Source organism: Camelus bactrianus, chromosome 16 (assembly GCF_048773025.1).
Source record: "Camelus bactrianus isolate YW-2024 breed Bactrian camel chromosome 16, ASM4877302v1, whole genome shotgun sequence".
NCBI lineage: Eukaryota > Metazoa > Chordata > Mammalia > Artiodactyla > Camelidae > Camelus > Camelus bactrianus.
Genome location: NC_133554.1, coordinates 46,573,805 through 46,600,802, shown reverse-complemented (window position 1 = coordinate 46,600,802; position 26,998 = coordinate 46,573,805). Strand labels below are relative to the sequence as shown.

General features: G+C 55.2%; 1 protein-coding gene and 1 pseudogene across 2 annotated transcripts; both read right to left on the bottom strand.

Annotated features, from left to right (window-relative positions):
• Positions 1-579: 579 nt before the first annotated feature.
• Positions 580-5,920, bottom strand: LOC141573649 (metallothionein-1C-like; annotated as a pseudogene).
• A 137-nt stretch (positions 5,921-6,057) lies between these two features.
• Positions 6,058-26,548, bottom strand: ACE (angiotensin I converting enzyme). 2 transcript variants are annotated; one of them, XM_074343447.1, is made up of 25 exons: positions 25,107-26,548; positions 24,318-24,485; positions 23,590-23,683; positions 22,764-22,907; positions 22,161-22,352; positions 21,472-21,569; positions 20,966-21,138; positions 20,421-20,644; positions 19,930-20,074; positions 19,530-19,628; positions 19,143-19,265; positions 18,583-18,794; positions 17,809-17,945; positions 16,819-16,977; positions 16,480-16,567; positions 14,360-14,503; positions 13,986-14,177; positions 12,514-12,611; positions 12,146-12,318; positions 10,028-10,251; positions 9,590-9,734; positions 9,253-9,351; positions 7,240-7,362; positions 6,729-6,916; positions 6,058-6,556 (listed from the first exon to the last, which is right to left on the bottom strand). In XM_074343447.1, exons 1-25 carry the CDS (start codon positions 25,368-25,370, stop codon positions 6,327-6,329), a joined length of 3,936 nt encoding a protein of 1,311 aa, XP_074199548.1. In that variant the 5' UTR covers positions 25,371-26,548; the 3' UTR covers positions 6,058-6,326. The 2 variants fall into 2 exon arrangements, with proteins under 2 accessions (XP_074199548.1, XP_074199549.1); XM_074343448.1 differs by lacking the exons at positions 18,583-18,794; positions 19,143-19,265; positions 19,530-19,628; ... (7 more) ...; positions 24,318-24,485; positions 25,107-26,548 and adding an exon at positions 18,037-18,481.
• Positions 26,549-26,998: the final 450 nt, after the last annotated feature.

Here is a 26,998-nt window from a genome sequence, read left to right as displayed (position 1 = left end):
CTCTGGGTCTCTGGAGTCTGGAAGCACAGTTATCTCTCCATGTTCTTCTGACTTGACCTCCTGTGTTCACATTTTTGGCCTTTTTCTCTCTCTCATGGGATATGTGATCACCCTTGGGCTGTACAGGACCCTTCCTCCCTTCCCCCGTCCTTACACCTGTTTCTGCAGGGACAGTCTGGTACTATGTTTGTAGTCAGGAAGAGGCACCAAAGGTGGAGGGCTGTGAGAGATGTAGGGGTGTGGCTGGCACCTTCTATTTAGGGTGCATGTCCTGAGCCTGGTTTGATCACCACCTGGCAGGACCCCAGCTCTCTGTGGCCTTTGCTGACTCCCCAGTAGCCTGACACCTATAGTCTTCATTTTCTTTGGGTAAGCACCCAGAAGTTGAATTGCTGGATCATATGGCAGTTCTATTTTTAACTTTTTGAGGGACCTCCATTCCGTTTTCCAAGTGGCTGTACCAATTTCCCTTCCCACCAACAGTGCACAAGACTTCCCTTTTCTCCTCATCCTCACCAACACTTGTTACTTCTTGTCTTTTTGATAATAGCCATTCTAACAGGTGTGAGGTTGTTTCTCATTGTTTTTTTTTAAACATTTTTTTATTGCATTATAGTCATCTACAAATTTTGAACTCCCAGTCTGTCCCTTCCCATCCTCCTCCCCCTTGGCAACCACAAATTTGTATTCTATGTCTGCATTGTGGTTTTGATTTGTGTTTCCTTGATGATTAGTGATGTTGAGCACAATTCATGTACCTGTGGGTCACCTGTATGTCTTCTTTGGAAAAGTATCTGCTCAGATCCTTGCCTATTTTTTAATCAAATTGTTTTGCTGTTGTTGTTATTGAGTTGAATGAATCCTTTATATATGTTGAATATTCAACCCTTTATCAGATATATGATTTGCAAATATTTTCTCCAAGTCTGTGGGTTGCCTCTTCATTTTGTTGATGGCTTCTTTTGCTGTGCATAAGCTTTTTAGTTTGATGTGGATCCACTTGTTGATTTTTGTTTTTGTTGCCTTTGCTTTTGGGTCAAATCCAAAAAAAATTTTTTGCCAAGACTGATGTCTAGGAGTTTACACCCTATATTTTCTTCTAGGAGTTTTATGGTTTCAGGCCTTACATTCAAGTCTTTTTTTTTTTTTTTTAATTAACAACTTTTATTATAATTCACATATTTCATAGAAAAAGGAATGTGGCATCAGATCAGGTTGTATGAAAAATACTAAATGCAGGTTTGTCCACGTTGCTCTGTTTACATCTGGGACAGGGTCTCCCCGAAATCAGGTGCAGCAGCAGCACTTGTCAGATGCCCCTTTGCAGATGTAGCCCTGGGCACACTTGGCACAGCCCACAGGGCAGCAGGAGCAGCGGCTCTTCTTGCAGGAGGTGCATCTGCAGTGTCTGCATGTGCAGGAGCCACATAGCTGCAGGAGCTGCCAGTGGAGCAGGAGCAGTTGGGGTCCATTTGGTACGAGGTGAGACCGGAGGTCCAAAGAAAGTTGCAAAGAGGATCTAGTTGTCTGGTGGTAGGCGTGTTGGTGCCCAAGACCCGCATGCTCCCTTTACAGCCAAAGGACATTCAAGTCTTTAATTTATTTTGAGTTGATTTTTGTCCAGTTTCATTGTTTTGCATGTGGCTGTCCAGCTTTCCCAATACCATTTATTGAAGACATTATATTTTCTCTATTGTATGTTTTGACTCTTTTGTCATAAATATATTGACCATATATGCGTGGGTTTATTTCTGGGCTCTCTATTCTGTTCCATTGGTCTATATGTCTGTTTTTATGCCAATATCGTACTGTTTTGATTACTATAACTTTCTAATATAGTTTGAAATCAGGAAGTTGAGATGCCTTTAGCTTTGTTCTTCTTTCTCAAGATTACTTTGGCTATTCGGGATTAAAACACCATATTTTAAAAAATGCAAAATACAGAGCTGAGATGGAAAGCAAGAAAAGGGATGCTTCAGATGCTGGGGAGACAACAAGGGTTCATGCAGCAGTAAGTGGAGGCCCATGCAGGAAATCAGAGTGCATCCACACCCAAAGGGCTGCAGCATTGGTGCCTGTATGGGGGTGGCTGGTCACAGTGGCAGTAATGCCTCCATCAAGGGAGCCAACAGATGGCTTCCCTTTTAAAGGGGACTTGCAAGAAGCAACCATGAAACTGACCCTGGGGACAGCTTCACAACCTGTTGTGTGCATGGGAAGGGTCCCGCTGCAGAAAGCTGTTCCCACTGAAGATGGCTCATAGGTCAAGATTACCAAATACAAGAGAAAGTCCCATGCCTGCAGTGTCAATAATGACCACCAGTCCCCACTAAGACCCTTAGACGGCTTTCAGGATAAGAATCCTCACAGCCAACCCATGAGGTAGGTACTGTGATCAACACCTCCAATTCACAGATGAGGAAACAGAGGCACAAAGAGGCTGAGCAACTTGCTCATAGTCAGTCACATAGCAAATAGTGGAGGGGGTCTCAAATCCACATGTTTTGCCTCCCAGAGTCTGTGCTAAACTACAGACACATGCATGGATAGACCACACCTGAGGAAGGACAGCTATTAAAGCAATCTGAAAGGGACTTGAAACACAGGGCTCAACAACATCTACAAAAACTAACTCAAAATGGATTACAGACCTAAATAGAAGAACTCAGACTATAAAACTCTTTGGAGAAATCATAGGGGGGAAGCTTCATGCCATTGGATCTGGCAATGATATCTTGGATATGATACAAAAGCACAGGCAAAGAAAAAAAAAACAGACAAATTGGACTTCATTGAAATGAAAAGCTTTTGCACATCAAAGGACTCTAACAACAGAATAAAAAGGCAACCCACAGAGTGGGAGTCAATATTTGCAAATCATATGTCTCGTAAGTGATTAATATCCAGAATATATAAAGAGCACCCCAAACTCAACAACGAAAAGATAACCCAAGTCAAATACGGGCAAAAGACTTGAATAGACATCTCTCTGAAGATGATATATAAATGGATAATAAGTACTTGAAAAGGTGCTAAACATGACTAATCATTAGAGAAATACAAATCAAAACCATGAGATTCCACAAGGATGGCTATTATTCAAAAACAAAAACAAAAACAAAAACAGAAAAGATCAAGTGATGGCCAATGTGCAGAGAAATTGGAACCCTCGTCATTGCTGATGGGACTATAAAATGGTGCAGCCACTGCGGAAGATAGTATAGAGTTATGGTAAGATCCAGCAATTTCAGTTTGGGGGTGTATACACAAAAGAAGTGAAAGCAGGGACTCAGTGAAGGTGATGGCTGCACAACTGAATGTACTCAATGCCACTGAACTGCACATTTAAAAGTGGTGAAAATGGGAAATATTATGTTATGCATGTTTTATAACAAGTAAAAAAGTACAGTTCTCTCAAGTGATAAGGAAAAGAATCCGTGAAAACACAGTTTTGAAAGAAATCGAGATGCAAAGATGAAAGATACAATTATTAAATTGGAAAAATTGTCATCTCAATGCACAGGCTAAGCAGTGGGCTGGAACACAGGGGAACAGAGGCCTGAGAAGTCACAGCTGGGGAAATGGCTTGAAGCACAGGACAGAAAAGGAGATGAGAAACAGGAGCAGGAATTAGGAGTCCAAGAGGGGTCTGGCAGGTGTCCTGATGAGGAGATGGAAATGGGTGAGGAGATGATGGCTGAGCGTCTCCAAAACTGAAGAAAGCTGAGTCCCCAAGGTGAATGAGCTTATTGCACTCCCAGGAAGAAAGTATTGAATGATGCAGGGAGGAATCACCAGAGAGCTTGATCTGGCTGTCAGGGAAATGCCCTGGACGACTTTCTCCATCGCTCTAGTGAGGGGCTGATCTCAGCCTGCCCTCCCAGCTCTCAGGGTCCAAGACTCCAGGGTGTGTTTGGAGTCAGATATGAAACCATCTTTATCAGGAGATAATGCATTCATTATAAAGAGAGGATACGATGGACTAGGAATTTCCCTATGATCTCGCTCAATCAACTGCAGCCATCATGACAGGGTTGATAAGAACCATTTCACACGTGTGAAGCACAGAGGCTCAGAAAATGGAAGTTAATCGCTCAAGGTCATATAGGTACTAAGTGCAGAGGTGGGATCTGACTCAGGTCAAATCCAAAGCCACTGGATTCATTCATTAGAGCTACAGGGCAGCTGCAGGCAGAGTGGGGAGATCAGAGAAACTGTCTAGAACCACCACCACCAATAGCCTGCATAGGTCAGAGCTGTTCACCTGGAGTAACGGGCATCGGCAGGTGCAGCTCAGGGAGTAGGTGCTCCTCAGGGAGGAGGTGCTCAGCCCTCAGGTCACTGGTAGAAAATGCCAAAATGGCCTCTATTCCTGTTGTTACCACTTCCTCTTCCTTGGCCACCTCCCAGGTAGACACGGCCTCTCCCTGCTCATCCAAAGAGGCAGAAACAGGAGTCTGAACAACTTTAATATTTCATAAGGCTGAGTGGATAAGGCTGTTTAGTGTTCTCTGCAGCGCAGACCTTTGGTGTTGGATGCTGGTGCCCTCACGCTGCCCACAAGCTCTGACGGGCAACATGAACCTCTGCCATTCATGAAGACAGGAAAGGGGGTGATGTGACAATAACCTTGTATGGCAAAGAGCTTTTGAAACATCAGGCTGGGGAAGGGGGTGATTAAAGAAGTCTTTGGTGGAAGAGAAGGCTTGGAACTATTTAGAGGCTATGTTTATAAATTCCATTGTCCTAAGTAATCATAAACTTTCACCCTCTTGCATATCCAAAATACCTCAACTCCACATCCTGCCGCATGCATAGGCCTGTACAACCAAGTCTATGCCAGCACACACACATACAGACACAAATCCAGACACACAAACACAGACATATGCACAGACACACACACACACACACATACACACATGATCACAGACACACACACAAACCCAGACACACATACAGTGACAGCTGGAGAATGGGGGGCAAGGGCTGTGGACTAAAGGATATTGGGTGACAGATATTAGGGGCTGAGCCTGGCTGGGGCCAAGGCATCACAAAATCAGGAAGAGGCTCAAGGCCGAGGGTCCTCACTAGGGACCTCTGGCCCCGGAAGATTGACCAACTACCATTTGGCCAGGTCCTAGGTTTGGCACTTAAATACCTGAAAAGTAGGTCTAGTCATGTTAACTGGAGAAAGGATACACAACTGTAAATGCAGTGTGATCCCATTTAAAATACGTGCTGGGAAAAAAAGGCTGGAAAAGTACATACCAAATGGCAGCATGCTTATCTCTTGGTGTGGATATAAAGGGCTCTTATTTTCTTTATCGTTTTCTGTATTTTCTAAAATAAATATGTAGATTAAAGGTTTTAAAATGGCCCTCAAAATGATTCTCCCTCAAACCCCGCCTGGCCTTCCGAGGGAAGGCTCAGGGTGAGGGTGTGTGCAGGAGGTCGGGCAGGGGTGGCCTCTGGCAGGTAATCCCTGCATGGGCGGCGTCGGCTACTGCTGGGCTCCAGCATTTAGGGCCCCTGCCCAGCTGGGGCAAAGGGACCTGGCCCCAGGCCCCACAGGCAATACTCAAGTGGCTCTGCCCACACGCACAGGTGGACATGGAGCCCATGCAGGCAAGCACTTGAGGTGACCACGGGGCCCTTTCTGCACCCTCTGCATGTAAGGCACTGTTCCCAGGGAACCAGAGGACAGCCAGGAGCCTTCCATCTGGGGGACTTGGCCATTTATGGGAACAGCTGGGGCAGGGCTCCAGAAGCCTGGGATGTCTGCTCCCTCTTCGCTGCCCAGAGCCCTCCTGGGTTGGTGCCCAGGCCTGGCAGGGGCTGCGTGCCACGGCAGGACATGGGCCAGCTGTGTGGGCTGGAGGGACGACAGGTGTGGGCGCGGGGTGGTGCTATGGCCAGAGCTCTGGGCCATTTTCCAGCCTCTTCCTGGAGGAGGAGGAAGACTCCCCAATGAAGTGACCCACTTGACTGGCAGGAGGTGGGAGGGCATCCCTGTCCCTGTCCCTGGCTTCCCCTTGAGGGACACAGACGCTGATGGGGAGGGCAGGACCTTTAATTGCATTCACAGAGAGACGGGCGGGGGCTCCATGTTAGGTGGCCTGGTCCCTAGGGACCAGGGTGCAGGGGCCACAGTGTTTGTGGTCTGGAGGAGGGGAGGAGGGGCGGGGCAGGAGGAGGGGGAGGAGGGGGAGGAGGATGGGCTGGGGTGAGTGCTGAGAGGAGCCCAGTGTCCCCGGCCCACCCCGGGCCCCCTCCCGGTCTCTCGGAGGCACGTTCCCCGGCAGGCCTGGTGCAGCCTGCTCATCTCAGGAGTGTCTCAGCTCCACCTCAGAGCCAAACTGGGGCCCACGGTGGGGCTGGTGCAGGCTGTGGTGGCGGACGCTGAAGAGCCGCTGGGTGAGGCCCAAGGTGGCCACCAACAGGGTGACACCCAGGAAAAGCAGTACCCACTGGCCCACGCGGGCCTGCTGCTCCTCCAGGTTCAGGCCCAGGAAGTTGACGCGGCCAGTGCCCAGGAGGGAGCCTTCCAAGCGAGCTGGGCCGGGGAGGAAGGAGAGCAAGGTGGTGGGTGGTGCTGGGGGCCCTAGGCTGGCTTCCCAACCCCTGTTCTGAGGTCAGATTCCAGCCTGGTTGAACTTGGGAAGGGTCCCAGCCCCGAGTGAGCCCCTGGGGCCAGCCTCGGACTGAGGTGGGGTGGATGGTGGTACCAGAGTTTGGCGTCCAGTTGTACTGAGGCCAGCCCAGCGTCTCCCCGTGCCGCCCGTTCTCAGTCTGGAGCCAGTCCAGCAGTGGCTTGAAGTAGGTCATTATGGCAGAGGCGGACATGTTGGGCTGGCCTGTGATCAGCTTCATGGCTTCCGGCCATGGCTGACTGAAGCCCAGCTTCATGGCATCCCTGGGGTAGCAGAAGAGAAGGGAAACAGAGTCAGAAGGACAGGTTGGGGGGCTCAGTGCCCCTCCTACCCCAGCCTAGCACCCGCATTTTATACCTTGTCTCCCAGCCCCCACTTCTCCTTGGATTGAGAGGGCCTGGGCCGGTCTAGGGTGGTCACAGGGAGGGGCGACCCAGGCTCAGAGGGCTCTAGTTCCCTACTGGAGAGGGCAGCCCCAGTGCCAGAATGACGGGTGTTCCCAGAAGAGCCCCACTGGGCTCCTCAAGGCTGAGCGAAGTAGGTCAAAGGGTGAATGACATTCAGGAGGTAGCCAGGGAAGACTCACGCCAGGCGCTTCCCGGCCTCCTTGGACTGGTAGATGTCACACTTGTGCAGGGGGCCCTGGTGGCCCGCCGCCTGGCACAGTGCCTCGTGGAACTGGAACTGGATTATGAAGCTGATGAAGTATCTGCAGTGGGGCAGGTGGGCCTGAAGCGGGTGGTGGAGTGGCTGCGCCACCGAGTCCCACCCACCCTGCCTCTCGCTGCTGTCAGGGTATCAGGGGGAGACCACCCTGGCCTGCAGAGTCATCCAGGCCCCCTGCACGCCTTCCACCCGTGAGGCTGCCTGCACATCTTGGGAGGACCTGCTCTGAGCAGCTCTGGGGATCCCTTATGGGAGAGGAGGGGCGGAGGCAGAGCCCTTCAAAGATCTGGCAAGCTGCTCTGGAGCCAGTGAGGTCTGCTTCCCTGCAATACATGCAAAGAGAGGCCAGGCGTTGCCCAAAGGGACGCGTTTCTGACAGGCAGAGAAGCCAGCCCGAATGACCTCCTTTATCCCAAAGCAGCAGGAATTCCCTGGTAGAAGCCTGCCACTCAAGGCTGGAGCAGCCTTTCCAAGTCTGGAGAGGTTTGCATGTCCTAAACTGGTGGTGCAGGTCTCCCGCCTTAAGTGCTGGGCACAAGCCGTGTGCCGCTGACTTTCCTGGCATTTCCCAAAAGTGCTTTGCCAAGGCTGCTGGCCAGAATTTGGAATGTGTCTCCTTCGCCCACCCCAGCCTAAGGAATTATCTGTGCTAAGCTCGGAAGCTAACCATCACGTGGGTCTGGCTTCTGTATGAGAGTGATTGCCAGCTTGGAAGCCCAGACACCTGCTGAGAAGGTGGATGGAGGCCTTCCCTGTGGGTCACCCTGGCGCACTGGCCAGGTCAGGCCTGCGCTGAGGTGCCCTTGAGTCTCCTTGGCTCCCTGCCCACTGCTGCTCCCTGAAGCATCTGAGCAGCCTCTCTCCCCATCCTGGACTCGGAGACAGTTCGCCCACCCCACACCTATTTATTATGTCTTGACGGTGGGTGAACATCGTGCCAGGTGCTGGGGAGGAAGGCTGGGCACAGTGGGCATGAGCCCCCATCACTGGACTCTGGGGGACACAAGGGGTCAGGGCTAGGGCAGCCACAGCCCTCCTGGCAGCCCTCACTGCCCTCTGCACTTCACTCCTGGGCAGCCTGGGTTACCTGCAGCCCAGGGGCACCCAGCGCTCTACTCTGCGGTCTCCCCAGACCCCGTCCTCCTGGGAGGGCTCTGGATCCTACAGTTACCCTCCCAGGCCTCAGCAAGTGCTCTCCTGCAGTACATGGAGGGAACGGGGCTGCACTGGGCACATTCATGCTATGGCTGCATGACTCACAGCGCTGGTGTGTTTCTGAGTTCCGTTTAAGAGAATATTTAATAAGCTGAGCTACGGCCACCACTTCCCAAGCATGCTGTGTGTTAGCCAGTATGCTAAGAAGTTAACTCTGGCAATGATTCCATGAAATGGGATTTCTACAGGTGAGGAGCATGCTAAGGGGAATGAGGAACTTCCTCAAGGAAACAGAGTTCTGGAGACGAGATTTGAACCCAGTTCTGTCTGAGCCCAAGCCTCTGACCCCACACCCCTAACAATACAGCCTCCCAGGCTAGCTGGGTCTCTAATCTTAGTTTCAGTGTATAGAAGGTATTCCAGGAACAGCTTAGATTTTATCACAGGAAATACAATATATAGTAAAGAAGTCATAGTCTTGTTTAAAAAAATCAACAAACAGTGCTTAGGTCATGATCTAGCCATTGGTCATGGTTAATGTTCACTAACCAAGGTCTTGTAACCATTATTCAGCCATAGTGGAGTTTCTGTTTTCAACTGTCTGGAGTGTGGAGGCTCTCGTCAAATTAAAAGAGTGAAACCAGGGTCAGCCTTGGTGACAGGTGAATGGCCCAGGCACAGCTCGCCATGCAGCTGTGCCCCCAACAGGGCAGTGAGGAGAGTCTGCACACTGAGCCGAGGTGCTGTCCCTCACCCGCCCTCCTCCCTTTCCTGTTACCTGATGTAAGGCACACTTGAAGGAATGTGGAACTTGGCCCCTGGGTCAAAGTCGCCTTGAGACCTGGCCACTGGTGGACAGAGGCCCTGGTATTTCAGCCTGTTGAGGAGGAAGATACATTGGAGGAAAGGTTTGGGGCGAATCAAGCCAGGGAGAGGTGGCATTTTTGCCTGGAAGGACAGTCCCTGCACCTGGGGCTGCACAGGGTGCAACGTCACCCTATGTCCCCCACCACTGGCACACGCATGCACACCTGGATGCCACATACACAGACCCTGTTACCGTGGGTGCACAGACACAGGCATCTGCACACACACCCACAGCCGCATTCTAGAACCTGAGGCTCCACCACTCCTGGTTGTAGTTCTCCTTGGTGATGCTTCTGTCAAACACCCTCCAGCGCCACTGGTCAACGAGGTAGCTGAAGGGGACAAAGGCGATCTTGTCGAGCGCCATCTTCATCAGAAAGTTGATGTCCTCCTCTGCCAAGGGAAGGGAGCCCCGTCACCAGATCTAGCCTGCCTCCTGCCACGGCCATGCTGGGTGTGCGAGGGGAGGGGAGGAGCGGTCTGTATCTCTTTGGGTCTTACGACCTGCCTCTTGGGATGGTCTGTGGGTTGCATCCTTCCAGCTCACCCTGCTGGTGGCCCCCCTAGTCCCCACTGCTCTGTTCCCACCTCTGCCCATGGGCCATGAAGGCTCCCCTCTCCCCCTCCCAAGCTCACTGCCCTGTCTTGGCCGGTTTGCCCACCAGGGTCTCCTGTTCCTCTCTCACCATAGCCGCCATCCTCACTACTCAGCAGGTTGATGTTGTACAGGTGTTTGGGGGTAGTCACTGAGAGGGCCAGCACGTCCCCAATGGCCTCATGAAAGCCTGGGTTGGCCCCCTCCCGGAAGGTCACAGGCAGGTCCTTGTACTGCATGAAGTACTGTATGTGGCCCATTTCGTGGTGGGCCACCACCAGGTCCTCCATGTTGACAGAAGTGCACTGCTTGATCCTGGGATACACAGGGGGTAGGGAGAGGATGTGGAAGGGGGCAGTGAGGAGCCCTGGGGCAAAGGGACCTGCTGTCATTACTGTATACTGAGCATACCCCCATGACTGCTAGATGCATGGAACACAACATTATGAGAAGGAAAACCAAAAGGAGAAATGGAGTGAGCCTGAGAAATGGGGAATCTGGGGATTGGAAGCCCCTGAAGCATGGTCCTTCAGGCCACTCCTCTGCCTCCGCTTCCCTGAGCAAGTCCAGCCCACACCACCATGTTGCCTTCTGACCGCGCTTGTGCTCTACAGGCGCGGGGCGCCCAGTCACGGCCAGCTCAGGGCTTTCTAGGGCGTGGGTCCTGGGCTTCCATATTACACACGTTGTCTTCCCAAGACTTGGGCCTCCTGAAGGAAATGACCGTGTCCGAGCTTTTCTGCATCCCACGTACCCAATGCCAGCATGCGTGTTCACCCCAGGATTTCTCACGGCCGGGACTGAAATGACATCTGCAGAGCTGTCCAGACCAGAAGCTTCCACCTCCCTCTCCATCTTGCCTTGTTCTTGTTCGGAAGCCCATGAAAATTTCCCTTGGATCTAACCAGAGCTCTTCAGCTCAGCCGACCCCATTTCCCTGTCATTCTAGAAGGTTGGGGTCTGTCCGCCTTCTCCTATGACTCTCCATACAAGGGAGGATCCCTGAAAGAGTGCCCACTCCCTTGGTTCCATATAGGCCCAGCCCCACAGCTGCAGCCCTCATGCCTTTGAAGGAAGCTCCTGAGGCCAGGCGAGCCAGTGGACCCTGTCTGCTTCATTCCAGGATCTCTGTGTCCACCCTTCTCATAAGACACGCTAACTCAGCTGTGGCAGATCATTTCTGCCACTTCTCCCAAGAGGTGGGGTCTTCTCTCCCTTCTCTTGAATCTAGTTTGGACTTGTGGTTTGTTTTAGCCAACAAAATGTGGCAGAAGTGACTCTGTGCCAGTTTCAGATTTAGTCTTTAAGAGGTCTGGCTGCTTCTGCCTCTGCTCTGCGATGCTAGCTGCCAGGTAAGAAGTCTGACCCCCTCAGGCTGCCAGACTGTGAGGAGGTCCAAGCTAGCCTGGAGAGAGATGTCCCACCAGCTCCCAGCTGCTCCAGCCATCCCAGCCCAGGCACCCAGCACATGAACAAAGAAGCCAGCACTCCCATCCCAGCATCTGCCACGTGAAGGAAAGCTGAGGAACCCAGCCAAAAGTCAGAACCACAGCCCCAGACAGACAACCCCACTGAGTCATCCCAGCCATCATAGCTACCCCAGCAGAAGTTTCCACTGTTGCAGAGCAGGACAAGCCATTTCCACTGTGCATTGCCTAGATTCCTGCCTCATAGAATCATGAGCATAATTAAATGGTCGTTTTATACCATTAAGTTTTGGGCTTGTTTGTTATGCAGCAATAGGTACCTAAAATACTGTCTTCCACCGAAGACAGCTTCTGAGCCTTTGTAAGTGGTGAGAGCAGATCTGTGCGAAGCCCCCACATTCCCATGTGTCTCCCTGTCAAGGCACACACACTCAGGGAGAAGGCCAGCTGTATGCAGGGGCCGCCCTAGAGGGAGGGAAGGCAGGGTAGCGCACACAGGGCTCACACCCAGGGGGGAACCTTGAACGCTGACCATCTGACTGAGCTGACAGGTTGGTCAGTTGAGGAGACCCTTGTGTTACGGATGTGGTTCCCCCGGCACAAACCACTAGCCAAGCTGCGGCCAGGCCCAACTCTCTTGACCCTCTGTCCCAAGATCTGGCCTCTGCACCCGCGGTTCTGCTCATGTTCTGGCAGAGGAGACGGCAGTGCAGCCTCTACTTGGCTCGTGTCCTTGCCCTCTGGGCTCAGGATCAGGTCCCTCAGCTGCAGCCTGGACACACCTGAAGTCCTTGCCATTGAAGAAGTCCCAGGCAGAGGCGTGGCACACCACCTCCCGCCCATCAGTTGGCTTCTCCAGCATCGACTTGTTCCAGAACTCGGGGGGCACAGGCAGCAGCCCCAGGGAGGTGAAGAAATTGTCTGCTTCTTTAAATATCCTTTGGGGTGTCCAGCCCTGCAAGCAGAGGGAACACTGCCAAAGCTGAGGACGACGGGGACAAACTGTGCTGCAGTCGGGGAGGGGACTTGGGGAGGGCCAGGCTGGAAGGAACTCCTGTATCCCACCTGGGCAGCATCCCCCGCCCCAGCCATCCCGTGTCCTGTGGCCGCCCTGGAGGAGCAGGATTGCAAGCAGGGGGCAGTTGCGGACCTGCTTTATCATGGCCTCTGTGACATCCATCCTGGGGGCTGAGGGGAAGGGTACCACCAAGTCATAGATGTTGGACCAGCTCTGTGCCCACATGTTCCCTGGAGGTGAGGAGGGGAAGAGATGGCAGAGAGGTAAGATATGATGTCTTAGGCTCAGCACCATTATGCAGGGAGAAGGAACTGGATCCCAGTTTTGCTGATCATAATGGTGTCTCTTGACACCAATCTACTGTTTGCAGACTGTGCTTGGCATTTGACATATTTCGTTTTCAGTCTGCACATCCAGTCCAAGAGGCCATCACTGTCCTGGCTTATGGATGAGGACCTTGCTGTCCCTGAGCAATGAGGACCAGCAGTGAGGACTAGCAGCTGTGACAAATGTGGAAGCTTCAGGTCCCTGGAACATCTATGCTCACACAGCCACCACTTACTGAGAGTTAAGTAACCCATGCAGGGGCCCACGGCTCCTAAGCAAGAGGGCTGGGGTTTGAAGGAAGGCAGGCTGCCCCCTTACCAGCCACTGCTGTGTTCCCCCATGTCACCTGAGGTCAGTTTATGTGGTCACCTGGCAAGAACCACCCTCCTTGAGGAGAGGTTGATGCCTCTGCGTTTAGGGCAAGAGAAAAGTGGAGAAAAGGAGGCTATTCAGAACAGGTGGAAAGTGCAGGGGAAGATCTGGAGAGTCTGTTGTAGGCACAGGAGATGAGGCTTGAGCTGACATCAGGTGGAGTTGACAGTGCAAACCAGTGAGAGTTGGGGTGAATGAGGAGAAAGAGAGACGGGGTGAGCAAGCTGGGGCTAGCTGCTCCGCTCACCCGGGGCTGAGTTCTAAGCCTCAGCTCCTGGGGCCACCGGGACACACCGCTTCCTGCCCTGGCACCTGTGTTTCTCAGCTGCCGAGCCGATGTCCACACTGACGCTCTTTGGTCTCACCACAGGGGGATGGGGGGCAGCTGCAGGGACCCTCAAGGCTGAGGAGGAGCTAGACCCCAAGCTGGACTGGGGTCTCCCTCATGATTTGTAAATGGTCTGTGGCCCTGTCTGGCCTCTCTGCTCACAGTAAGAAGCCCCCAGGAACATGCTCCCGATGGCCCGAGAGAGACGGGAACCCAGTAGCCTCTACTTTGCCCCAGTCCCTTCCATCCCTTATGGGGAGAACCTCCTGGGGAGGCCTCAGCTCCCACTCATAGCTCCCTCCTGGAGCTGTTCCTGTGGCAGGCATATGAACTTCCCCCACCATCCCATCCCTGGTGACCTGCACGACGAGGATCCGAGGATCCGTAGCAAATGTGCCACCAAATGCAAGCAGGGGGCTCTTCTCCCCATGCCCCTCCCCCACCCCACATTCTGGCCCTGGGCAATGTTCCCTCTGGGCTCAAGTCTTCACTCCCCCAGCCTCAAGTGTCACCTGCAAATGCCTCTCAGTCTGCCCTCTGGCCAGCCTGGGCCCACTCTCCCTCCACTTGCTCTCACCCAGCAGATGAGCTGGGATGGGGCCCTCCAGGTTGATGTGCTCAGGCCCGTAGTGGCGGTACAGGGCCCGGCGCACGTAGGCATGTAGGTGCAGGTAGAGTGGCTGCAGCTGCTGGAAAAGCTGCTCCAGGTCATGCTCCAGGAATGGCATCTCGTACATAGATCTCCAGGAGTCCCCTCCATCTACATAGCCTGCAGAGGGGACACGGCCAGGCTCTCTGAACACCTGACCATTCCCTGACACCCCTGCCTCCTCCAGGGACCCCCCTCTCATCTCTCTCAGGTCTCAGAGGACCTCTGTGAGGGCCCTGGTGGGGCTGGGACCAGACAGCCAGTGATACTGGCCAGCAGTGGGTAGGGGTGGGGGGACTCACCATTGAGCCTGGCAGCCTTGTTGGTGAGCTCGACATATCTGGGGAAATGAGGAAGAATGGCCCTCCCCACCTTGTCTCGCCAGCCCTTCCATGCCCACAGCAGTTCTTCATAGTTCCGGGATGTGGCCATCAGATTCGACAGATCTGTGGGGGAAGGGTTGGATGGCTTGAGCCCCCAGCTCTCGGCTCACCTCCCACCTACTTCAGAGCTGGAATAAAACTGGAAAGGGACTGCACAGGCAGTAATTGGAGACAGGCTGGTGTCCTTTCCCCAGGGGCTCACAGGGAGCCAGGCCCAGGCCTCGGCGCTGCATGTACATGATCTCTGGCATCTGCGGGGTTGCAGCAGCCCTGTGAGGTGGGACCTTGTCCCTCTTTCCACAATAGTGGTTTGGTGACATGGCTGCATCCCCCATCCAGGAAGTGGCCAAGCTTGGGCATAAACTAAAGGCCCGAACCCCAGAGCTGCCGCTCCCCACTCGTTCCCCACCCACCTCCTCCCTGGGAGAAATGGCTTGGAGGTCCAAAACCCTAAGTCCTTGTTTAGTCTCCTCCTGACCTCAAAATTAACCTAGGCAAGTCAAGAGACCCCTCTTCCCTATCTATAAAACGGGGATAATGCTGGCCTGGGGGCACAAGGCCCCTGAGCAAGGACCATGCCTCCTTCACGCTCCGTGTCCCCCCAGGGCACAGGGCAGCTTTCACACATTGTTATTGAATTGATGGGATAAAAGCAGAGCCATGAAGATAAAGTACAGAGATCCATTCCAGCATCCTCAGGGAGCCAGAAATCTTGGGTTTGTGTCCTTCAAAGCCATGGCTGTGTGAACGGCATCCTCGATTACGGATTACACAGAGCTGACGTCCACCTTACAGAGCTGGGATGAGGATGGCGTGAGCTCCAGAGTCAATCCTGCGATCCTGGCAGTGGCTCCCCTTCCTGCCTGGCCTGGCCTGAATCCGAGGACACTTGGGGCCCCCACAATTCACTGACTTGTGCTATCCAGCTACAGAACATGCTATGTTCCACCTACTTTCTGCAGAGAACATACCTTCAAATTAATTTTGACTGGGGAAAAAAACATATTTTGAGGATTTTACATCTGTTCTTGCTGACGTGAGTGTTCTTTTTTGCGAGTGTTTCTTATTTTCACTACTGGCACTGACCTGATGGCCTAGCCCCAGGTTAAGGGGCCGCCTGACCGATGAGGGTGCTGAAGACCACCTTCCCTTGAACCCTCTTCTCTGTAACACGTGCACATGTGTCCCCTCTCCCCGACTTTGCGTGTCTACCCACATACACAGTGTGCAGGCCAAGCCCTGGCCCAGGAAAACTGTTCTGCTCTCTTGTTTATTTTCCACTTCCCTTTCTATTTGTCAATTGTTCTACCATGGGAGTGGGCAGAGGGCCAGGAAGAGACTGTCTCTGGGTGGAGATTTCTTGGGAAAAATGTTTATGCCTCTGGCTCCCTGATCCTGGGAAGGATGGGTCAGAGGGAGGAGGGGGTGTCTCTGCGCGCAGGTACTAGGGTGTCAGGGCTGAGCTCCCTCAAAGGGGAGAAGGAGGGAAGGACTAGCCAGTCTCCTGGGAGAGAAAGAGGACACGCATGAGCCAGTTTACTCCTTCCAGCAGGAAGTGGTGGTGGAGGGAGTGCAGTGGGAATGGCGTGGACATGGCTTTTAGGGGCTGAGGCTTCAGTTTCTGGGTGGGTGGGTGGGGCCAGGAATGGCCAGAGAAGGCTGTGAAGACAGGGATATGATCAAGGAAAGAGAATGGAGGGGCAGTGCCTAGAGTTACTATCCCTACTGGGGAGTCTAAGACCGGAGAGACAAATGTGAGATACCCCTGCTCTGAAGGGCAGAGGTCAGGGAGGAACAAAGAGGATGGGACCTAGAGGGAGCAGATGGGCGGAGCCAGGGGAAGGGCGGGGTCTAGGGCAGAGATGAAGTAGATGCTGACTCTAAGTGGCAGCAGAGAAGCCCTACTGGTGGAAAAGAGAGAAATGAGTTTCCTGGGCATGCTGACCCAGTGAGTCAGGAGAACCAAGCTCCGCCCTTTCATGGCCAGCACCCCTAACACCTGCCTCCCCAGCCCTCCCTTTCACTCCCCGTGCACTCACCAGGCTCCAGCTGTAGACAAGTGCCATTGGCGTAGCACACAGAGGCCACGCTGTACTTGGTTTCCAAGTCCAGCAGGATCTGGTTGTACTGCAGGAGGAAGAAGAGGGGCGTGAGCTACACCTCTGGGCTACCAGCTCAGCCCCAAGCACCATCGTGGGGCCTGTGCAGCTGGGGAGGGTGCTCCCAAGGCTCCGCCCTCTCAGTAATTCTGTAGGTGTGTGTCAACACGGCAGAAGAGGAAGCAGCAGGAAGGCCAGACGCTGTCCCCGCTGTCCCCGTAGCTGGGACCTGCTCCTGAGCTTGGATCCGCCAACCCCAGCTCCCTGCAAGCCACGCACCTCCTCCAGCTCCTTGACAGGCAGCGCTGCCCGCTCTAGATCCTGAATCTTCTTTATCATCCGCTTCACGGTGGCATTCTGGAAGTTGGTGACATCGAACTTCCTAGCCCAGGTGCCGTACTTGACGGTGTGGTTTGCCATCTGTGTGCTCATCTCCAGCTGAAGGCACAGGGGGAACCTCATTATGAAGCCCAGGTGCTTTGGAAAGGCCGCCTAGGAGGAGGCGCCATGTGGGGGAGCCGATGGGTCGGGGGTGGCCAAGGTGGGGCAGTTTTATCATGTTGCTGCCTTTGCCTATAAAGACCCTCTTCAACCTGGACACCCTGTACTGTTCTGTGTGCAGCACCTGCCCCTCAACAGATGCCCACAGTTGAGTAAGACATGTCGTGGCAGAGGCAGAGAAGGAAACCCCACCGATATCTTAAAGGCTGTCAGGATGGAGGCAGCTTGAGTATTAGCTCTGTGGCCTCTCTGAGCCTCAGGGGCCAGTGTAAAATGGGAATAAGATCATTAGTTCTTCAAGGTTGTTGAGGAACAAATGAGGCAACAGATGTCAAGTGCCAAGGAACAGTGGCCAGCACACAGCATGTCTTCAAGAAATGTTAGTTCTCTACAGCTTGCCTTTGTATAATCCGCGCTCAGCCACACACACGGTGAGTGGGGTTGGAGGGGAAGTGTGGCATTCGCCATGGTGGCAAGCGAGGGCTTCCAACCTTTTAAAAACTGACTCTAGCATCACTTATTTATATATAAATGATTCCCTTACCAACAACAGATTGATGATTAATGAAAGACAGCCTGTTCAGGCATTGAATGTGTGTCCACCCAAGTCTGAAATTGAACACTGTTTTCAATATGTCTTTGGACTATTTCACAAATTCTGACCACCTGCCCCTACTGAGATGACACCAGGGTGCCCTGGGGGAGAAGCACGTGTGTGCAGTCCATGGCCAGGTGCGAGCACTGTGGGGTATGTGGAGGGGCCCCTACCAACATCTTGCTGCCCTCCGATGTGATATTGGTGTTGTAGTTCCAGTTGGCCTCTGCGTACTGGTTCAATACCACCTGGGATATCCGGTCATATTCCTCTACAAACTTGCTGGCCTCAGTCTCATCGGACACTAGGTCTGTGGACAAAGCAGAGGGAAATAGGCAGGCCTCCCCTTGCCCTCCCGCTGCTGCCCCTGCCTCCGTGCCCCTCTCCCCGGCCGGTCCCACTTGGGCTCTGGGTTTTCGGGCTGCTGGTTGTTGTCTGGTGGGTTGTTGTCAGGCTGGTTGTTGTCTGGCTGCTGGTTGTCGTCTGGCTGGTTGTTGTCTGGCTGACTGTCACCTGGCGGGTGGTCCCCTGGCCAGGGACCAGCAGGGGGCACCCACAGCAGAGCAGGAGGAGGAGGAGGCAGGGCAGTCCTGGAGCAGCCCAACCTTGGCCCATGGCCGCGCAGGAGAGCAGAGCCCTGCAGCCACCACTCTCTGACCAATAAGAGTGGAGTCTGCAGTGTGACCTCATAGAGCAGTGTGCCCCCCAGCCAGCCCCCAACTGGGGCCTCTGACCTGGGCACACCCTCTCTAGGATGTTGGGAAACATGTGCCCATCTCACCCAGGGTCCTGCCAAGGAGCTCAGGGGGCTGCCTGGCCCACCAGGGCAAGATGCCAGGGCCCCTACGGGAGAAGCTGGTCAGGAACTGTGAACTGAGGGCCTAGGTACAGAGCCCAGAACTGAGATCCCGCTGTAGCGCCCTGCCCACCCCCACTCAGGGCTTTACCAATGCCCTCTGGGTAATTGTCAGGCATCGGTGGGTGCCACTGATATTCTGGCCAGCCCAGGACCTCGCCGTTCCGCTGGTTCTGCTCCTCCAGCCACTGTGTGACTGGCTGGAAGTAGTCAAGCAGCGGCTGAGCATCCAGGGCACCTGAGCCGACCATGTCCTTCAGCACCTCCTGCCAGGGCTGTGAGGAGCCTGCCTGCAGCACCTTCCTGTCAGGCAGAAAGGGCACTGTGGACACAGGGGCCTTGGATCGGGGTCCACCACTGCTGCCCTGGCCCTCCTGCCCCACCTCTGGCCACTTCTGACACCACTGGGAGGCAAGAACAGCAGCATTTAGACTTGGGGGCCTTGGAGCTCTATGAAGGGTGTGGGGGCCATTTGTCTTGCCCCATGCCAGCCAGAAGGCCCTCTCAACAAATATTTGATGAGAGAAAGAAAGGGAGAGGAGAGGAAGGAAAGGCTCCCTCCACTGCTGTGGCCCCATGGTGCCCCCACCAACAGACTCTTCACCCATATCTCCCCTCACCTCCCACCGCCCTCCCTGTGCCCCTACACACCGGAGCTTGGCCCCCGCCTGGGTGGACTGGTAGATGTCACACTGGTGCAGTGGGCCCTGGTGGCCTGCCTCCTTGCACAGGGCTTGATGGAACTGGAACTGCAGGACAAAACTCACAAAGTACCTGCAGGCACAGGGTGGGCGTTAGGGGGTGGGGGAGTCCCCTTGCCCAGACACCATCCTGCCTCCTACAGGGCAGAGGTGGGATCAAGGGCTGCCTTGGGGGAGAAGGGAGAACCAAGATTGGCTCAGGAAAGAGGCCCACTTGAATTCTAGGCCCTTTGGGGGATCCAGAAGAGTGTGGGGACAAGCCCTGGGAAGGGGGGCCCAGGATCACAAAGGACGGGGAAGGGAACTCAAGATGTGACAGCACTGGGGGCGATAGTACCTGATGTACGGTGTCACATTTGGGATGTGAAACTTGGCCCCAGCATCAAAATGGGTTTCGTTTCGGACAACTGGAGGACAGATCCCCTGATACTTGGTTCTGGAAGAGGATGTGGTTAAATTGTCTTAGGACCCAAAGGTTGTACACAGGCTGACTTTGCCTTTGCAGAAAAGGCTGCTAAGCAGGCATTCCAACCGGCCACCCCTTCCCCACCCTGATGAACTGGGAAGACTCTCTGGTGGAGGGAGTTTAGGCAGGAAAGAAGAATGCAGTGGGTCAGAGGATGGAGGCACCATCAGAGAGGTGGGGCCTGGGACTGATGGAGGCAGGAGGCGGGCTGCTCAGGAGGGTGGGGGAAGGCCATTTGGGGTTAGGCCCTCTTTGGTACGTCTTTGCTCACCGAAGATACCACCAGTCATAGTTGTATCGTGAAGGTGGGGTATGCCCACTAAAGACCCCCCAACGCCACTGGTCCACCAAGTAGCCAAAAGGCAGGAAAGCAATTTTTTCCAGTGCCATCTTTAACAAGTAATTGATGTCATTTTCTGTCGGGAGATGAGAAGAGAGAGGTCAGAGGGAGAGGGGAGTCCAGCCAGGACAGGGTGGGCCTGGGGAGAAGCCAGCAGGAGGTGGGGCTGGGCAGATGCAGAGAAGGGAAGGCTGGTCTTTGGGACTGTGGGGCCTGACTTGGAAGAGGGCCCTTGGGCAGCTGAGTTGGGACTCAGGTCAGGGTGGGCTGTGAGGCTCTGGGTGGACCTCCAAACCTGCCTGACGTGGGGCATTGAGGCAGAAACAAGAAGAGCAGATGGAAGCTGGGGCAAGTAGGGACCTGCTGTGGGACTGAGTGGGGTCTGGGTGGAGCTGGGCTGGATTCTTCTCACCCCCTCATACCCGTGTCATTGGTGACATGGTCCAGCAGGCCAATTTTGTACAGATGTGCAGGAGTGGAAGTGGAGAGTGCCAGCACATCCCCAATGGCTTCGTGGAAGCCTGGGTTGGCGCCTTGGCGCAGGGAGACGTGCTGGCCCTTGTACTGCAGATAGTATTGCACGTGGCCCATCTCGTGGTGCACCGTGGACAGCTGGTCCATGGTGACCCGTGTGCACTGCTTGATCCTGGGGCAGGGAGAGGGCACAGGTGAGGGCAGAGAACAGGGCAGGATAGGGACAGAGCATGGGGAGGATGGCATTTTAGGAAAAGGAGCCAAGAGGGCACTGCCCTGGGGTGAGAAGGAACTGGTGGAAACCTATAAATCCTTTACCCTGCCCCAACCACACTGAGGCCTTTCCTTCTGTTCCAAGGTACAGGGCTGGCCGCCTGTCAAGGCTGCCCAGCCAGTGCTGGGGCTGGGGTGGATGCAGGCCTGGGAACTGGCTTCTCTGTGCCTGGGCTGCTGGCCCTTCCCAAGCCCCAGAACCCTCCTCCCACATCTGGACCTGAAGTCTCTCCTGTTGTAGAAGTCCCAGGCAGAGGCATGGCACACCACCTCGCGCCCGTCACTTGGTTTCTCCAGCATGGACTCTGCCCAAAACTCAGGAGGCATGGGCAAGAGCCCCAGGGAGGTGAAGAATTCCTCTGCCACCCGGAACATGTGCGTAGCATTCCAGCCCTGGTAGGGGTGCGGCCGTGAGTCAGGGGCCAGCTGCTGGGGCTCACTGTGGCTGCCCCGGGGGCTGGGGTAACCCCCCCAGGTCAGCTCCCTGCTTCCAGAGGCTGAGCCCCTACTGACCACAGCAGATAAGCAAAAGTGGACTACAGCTCACACCCCCCAGCAAGGTCCTGGAGGAAGGGGTTGGCACCTCAGCGAGGACACAGACCTCAGCTCACAGCTTGTGCACACACTCCAGGCTGCTGCTCTGTAGAAAGGGAGGGGCCCTTCCCGCCCCCTCTTCATCTTTGACTCCCTCTTGTTGCCCCCACCCTGGCCAGACCCCAAGCTTACCTTCTGTACCATAGTACTGGTAACATCAAGATTGGGCTTGTCAGGGAAAGGCACCACCATGTCGTAGATGTTGTCCCAGCTCTGGGCCCACATGTCCCCTAGACAGAGGAGGGGAGCCAGACAGCATGGCTCCCCATCCAGCCAGTGCCTGCTTCCCCATGCATGTTGCTGGACAGCACCTGGGGCCAACACCTGGACCCAGTGATGCTCCAGGGCCACAGCCTGCTTAGCTGGCTCACACACTAGTCCTGCCCACACTCCCGAGTGCTCTGTGTTTCCCGGGACTTGCAGAGGCCAAGTGTGAGCCCAGGTGGTACTGCTGGGGTCCTTTCTAACAGTGCCAGGGTTCCTGCCTTCCAGCCCTGACACAGGCCACAGGATTGTTTCCTGGGGCATAAACTAGACTTATTTTTCCTCCTCTGCTGCACCAGGAGCCAAAGTCTTCAGTGTGACTCCTGGCTCTGCCTTTAACTAGTTCTCTGCCCTCTGTCAAGTCACTCATGCAACCTAAGCCTCAGGGTCTCCATCTGAAAAGTGGGAACAATTATGATCATGAGAAGGATCACCTGCTTTGTAGTATTGCCGATGAGCCACTCCGGCTCATGTGCGGGGGAGTAAGCAGTGCAGTGCTCTGAAATGTGAGACACAAGGACTCTGGGACGTGTGTGAAGGCAAGACCAGGTCCTTACCCAGCAGGTGAGCAGGGATGGGTCCCCTGAGGTTGATGTATCTGTCCCCATACCGGCGGTGCAGCGCGCGGCGGACGTAGGCATGGAGATTCAGGTAGAGGGGCTCTAGCTGATGGTAGAGATGCTCCAGATCCTCCGTGAAGGTAGGAGAGTCGTACCAGGAGCGCCAGTAGGCCCCCGTGTCTGAGAAGCCTAGACATAGGGTGGCATTGGGGTGCAGCTCAGGCCTTCCCACCTCCCAGCTACCACTTGGCCATCCTCCTGGCTTGGAGCCAGTGTATCTGTCAGCCAGCTGGAAGGGATGGCTTGAGGGGTTGCAGTTCTACAATTTTGTAGCTAGGAGTTGTTCCAACTCCAGCTAAACAGATTCTGGAGAGCACAAGAAGCAAAGATGAGCCCTAGGGCTGGGAGGAGTGCCAGGAGGGGTGGTGTGAGGGCAAATGGGGCTCAAGCCCAGCACGACCATCCACTACCTGTGTGACCTTGGGCCGGTGTATGGAGTCATCGTAACAGCTGCTCTGTCTGCCTCAGGGCGGTGAGGCTCATTGGAGACTGCAGATGGGAGGGCAGCGCCCACACAAGGGTTGGGGCGGGCATGCTCACCATCCTGCTTGTAGGCCTCATTGCTGAGGGCAGTGAAGTCCTGGTACAGGGGTTTCAGTGGGATGCCTGCGGCGTTGTGCCAGCCCTCCCAGGCATATAGCAGCAGAGTGTAGCTTCGCGAGGCAGCCAGAATGTTGGTGAGCTCTGAGACACAGGTGAGCAGGGTCAGTTAGAAGAGTTCAGCAGAGTTCCTACACTGGTCCTCACTATCTCCATCTTGACATCATGATACCCGCAAAGCCAAGGGCAACCTACAAGCTGGACAGGATGGAACTGGGAGCTATACAAAGCAAGCACTCAGGCAGGATCCTGGTCCCCAGGGAAATGATGATCTAAGGTGGCTGACATAAAGAGGACATTTAGAGGTCGAACTCAGACAGACTCTTCAAGGCTCCTTAGGCAGAGTGGATGACCTCAAGGCTACCGGGTCCATGGGGGTGGGGGGTGGGGGAGAGGAGTAGGGTATAAGGGAAGCCATGAGAATGTAAGGCCTCTAGAGGGCTCATAGGGAGAATGAGAAGACCCAAGAAAGGGCAAACCAGACAGCCAGGAGGAAGGCCAGTGGTAGTGGGAAAGGCCAAAGCACACATGGGGTAGGGTTGGGAGTTGGGGCTGGAGGCTGTAGATTCCAGGAGTCAGTGTGTCAGGAGGAGCAGGGGTGTGGGAGCATCTGAGGGTCCAGCTCCAGTTGGAGGTCAATGCCTTTGGGTTTACCCACTCACTCTGCAGACCCTCCCCAGAAACATGCGGTCCTCCTGGGTGCAGCAGGGTGATTGGGAAAGGTAGGCAGCCTGAGCAGATGGAGACAGTGGACACAGGGCCATACCTGGGTCCAGGGACCAGCAGGTGGCAGTCTTGTTGGGGAAGCAGACCTTGGCTGTGGAGTAAATCCTGGTCATGTTGCTTAGCAGAGAGTTGTACTGGGGAGTGAGAGTTGAGAAAATGTTAGCGAAGAACCGCTCTCAGAGATAATCTGGTTACCCCCTCCTCCTTTTGCTGGGAGGAAAAGGAGGTGCAGAGAGGGGAATGTGGCTTGGATAAGGCCAACTTCGTAGCACTCAGAGCACATCTGAACACGAATGCACAGATTCCCCTTCCAAGGGGGGGCAGCCTGTGAGGGTAGGAAACAAATATCCTTAGAATTAGGGATCAGGGTTCAAGTCTGATCTCTGCCACCATCTAGCAGTGAGGGCAAATCCCATTCATTCTCTGGCCTTGATACCTTCTCAGTCCTCCTCAATCTTCTAAGGAAGCCCATAAACTAAACCACCTGTGGAGAAACTTTGACAACATGTTTGATATTTTACAATTTAATTGAATCTTGTTTTCTATTCCATAGTACTTGCTTTAATATAAAGTAACTTCTCATCCCATCTCCAAGGAAATTCAATGCTTCAGAAAGCCGTCCTAGGCTTACACAGGCTTCCCCTACAGTCAGGGCTAGTAGAGATTCCAGGGCCCCTCCGTGGCAGGCTCCCCACCTTCCACCACCATGGGGCACTGGGAGGCACCTCGGTCACTTCTGCCTCCACCCCTCAGGTCCACCAGGCCCACCTGCTGCCGCTTTGCCAGGGGCAGGTTGGCAGGGCCCAGGGTGCGCACGACACTTATGATGCGTCTCAGCGTGGGGTCACTGAAGTTCTGCCAGATTGGGTCGTACAGAGCTTTGGCCTTCTGGCCCCAGGCCTCTGAAAACTCCTGAGTGAGCAGGGCTGCTTCCTCCTGTGGGCACCAGAAGGGCACAAGAGGGTCAAGAGGAGAAGCCATAGCGCTGGGGGAGGCGAGGAAGGCCAAGGCCTTGTGGAGACTGGGGCTTGGGATTACTGCTCCCTCTTCCTGGGCCCTCAACATGAAGAATGAGGGAGTCTGCCTCAGGGAGGCGGTGGAGCAGAAACTGGGGCCAGAAGAGAGGCAGGGGGAAGAGAGGGTGAATAGACAGTGATGATTGGTGTCAGGCACAGTGAGACAGGGGTAGGTTGAAGCCAGAGAGGACAAGAACCCAGAGCAGAGCGGGCACCCTCAGCTAAGACTGCCGCCGACCCACCCGCTATCATCCCGGACGCTGCCACCTGAGGGGACTCGGTGTCGAGGGGCCAGCCTTATCCATTCGGTTCCTTATTGGGTAGGGACCACGTGCCCAGCACCCTGCTCGGGCACCCACTGCTCGTCTGGCGGAGCGGGATTCGTGGAGAGGCCCGCGGGCCCCGCCGGGACCACACGGCTCTGGGGCCAGGGGCGCGCTCCGGGCAGTGACTCCCCGCCCCGCGGCGCCGGCCGCCGGCCGCCGGCCCGTGATTGGACGCCCAGCTCCGCCCCGCCCCCGCCCCGGGCCCGCGCGCCCACCTGGCGCTGCGCGTTCTCCTGGGTGATGTTGGTGTCGTGCGCCCAGCTGGCGGTCGTGCTCTGGAACAGCACCTGCTCGGCGCTCGAATTGAAGCTCTGAGCGAAGAGCTGTGCCCCGGCCTCGTCGGCGGTAAAGTTCCCGGGCTGTAGCGCGGGGTCCAGCGCCAGGACTACCGGTGGTGGCGGCAGCGGCAGCAGCAGCAGCAGCAGCAGCAACGGCTGGAGCGGCGGCCACGGCCTCGAACGACCCGACGCAGTCCCCATGGTGCGGTGCGCGGCGCTGCCCCTTCTCCCGCGCCGCGCCCGCACTGTAGGTTATAAAACCCGGCCGCCGCCGCCTTCCGACACACCCCCACCTCCCCGCCCCGCCGCGCTTCCTCCTCGGCTCCAAAGTCCCCCCGGTCGCCGCGCGGGCCTGACGGAGCGGGGCGGGGACCGAGGCTTCCCGGCCCGCCCCAGGCAGGAACGCATGCCCGGAGAGGGTGCCGAGGTGGCCCCTGAGAGATGCATACAGCCCAGGGGTGGCGGATCGGCCTTAGGTCAGACTCTCACAAGAGAGACTAGGAAGCACCCCCTACCCCCAACACACACAACACACACCTCTGGGGGACCCAGCAGTTTGCTGGAACACCCAAGCCTGCCCAGCGTGCCCTCTGCATCCATCATACAGCCTCGGCGCAGGGACCCAGGAGCCCAGCGGTCTCTGACGCTCAGTTTTCCAGCCTAACCGCCCCAGGGCTCTCTGGGCTCGGGAGTGACAATGTGCGGGAGCTGTCCGCACTGCTGCTGGTGCAGCGGGACAGGGTTAATGATCGTCACCCGGTCCAGCTTCTCCACTTAGGGGGAAGGGGTGGGGCCTACGCTGATGGGAGTTTGGCCTTCCGCAGGAGAATGGAGGCGATGCTCAAAGCCCCTGGCTCACCTGGGGACTGGGTGGGGCACCTGCTTTCTTCATACAGGTCATTCACTCAGGCAGAAACAACCACGTAGACTTTGAGAGCTAGAGAGATGAGAGCAACCTCCTTCTTCGACAGATGAAGACATTAAGACTTAGGTTGAATGGCTCGCTCCAAGTCGCCGGAGATGTCCACACTCCCCATCACTTTCTCTGTCTTACCCATGTGTCCAAGTGACAAGCACGGGGGAGGAAAGAGTGGCATGCTCTTGAGGCCACAGTAGAGGCTAAGGGTCCTCCCCTAACTCTTCAGCCCTGGGAGGACCTACACCTAGCAGACACCAACAGGGTGTGGGCAGGGAGATGGAAAAAGCAGAGTCTGGGCAGAGAGAGCAGGGAAGGAGCCATGACAGCTGCTCAGGAGACCTCAACCCACTCGGCTGCTTGGGACCCTTGGGAATCACTTAGGCTCCAGTGTATCTGTGTGTGGTGCTGGGGCTCTGAGGGACATGTGGGCCCATCATGCCCTGTGGAATGTGTGCAGAAGGCTGTGTTGCCCGAGTACTCCCAAGGTTATGCTGAGTTGTCAGATGACATGGTGCCAGGGAGAGGATGTGTGGAGGAGGAGGGGGGCTGGGGAGGAAGGTGGGGAGAAGAGGAGGGTGGCTGCCCACCCCTAGGAGGAGGGGGAGACAGGGCATTGTCAGTGTTGTCATTAAATACTATGGAGGGGGAGAGTAGGGAGAGAGCTGAGCCCATGGCTTTCCCTCACACCAGTGGACACTTCAGGGCTAAGTGGATGCCTGTAACCAGAGCAGCCCCATTGAGGGCAGGGGCTTGGCTCAGAGCCAGCCTCCTCAGAGCCAGCCTGCTCTCGGGTGGTCCTAACAGCTTGGTTTTCCAGGCTTTAAGGGCAGTGGGCTGTGTGTGCACTGTGAACTGCTGTCTGCTGGGAGGGCACAGGGTCTCTTGACCAGTGGAGGCTTGGGTGGGGGTG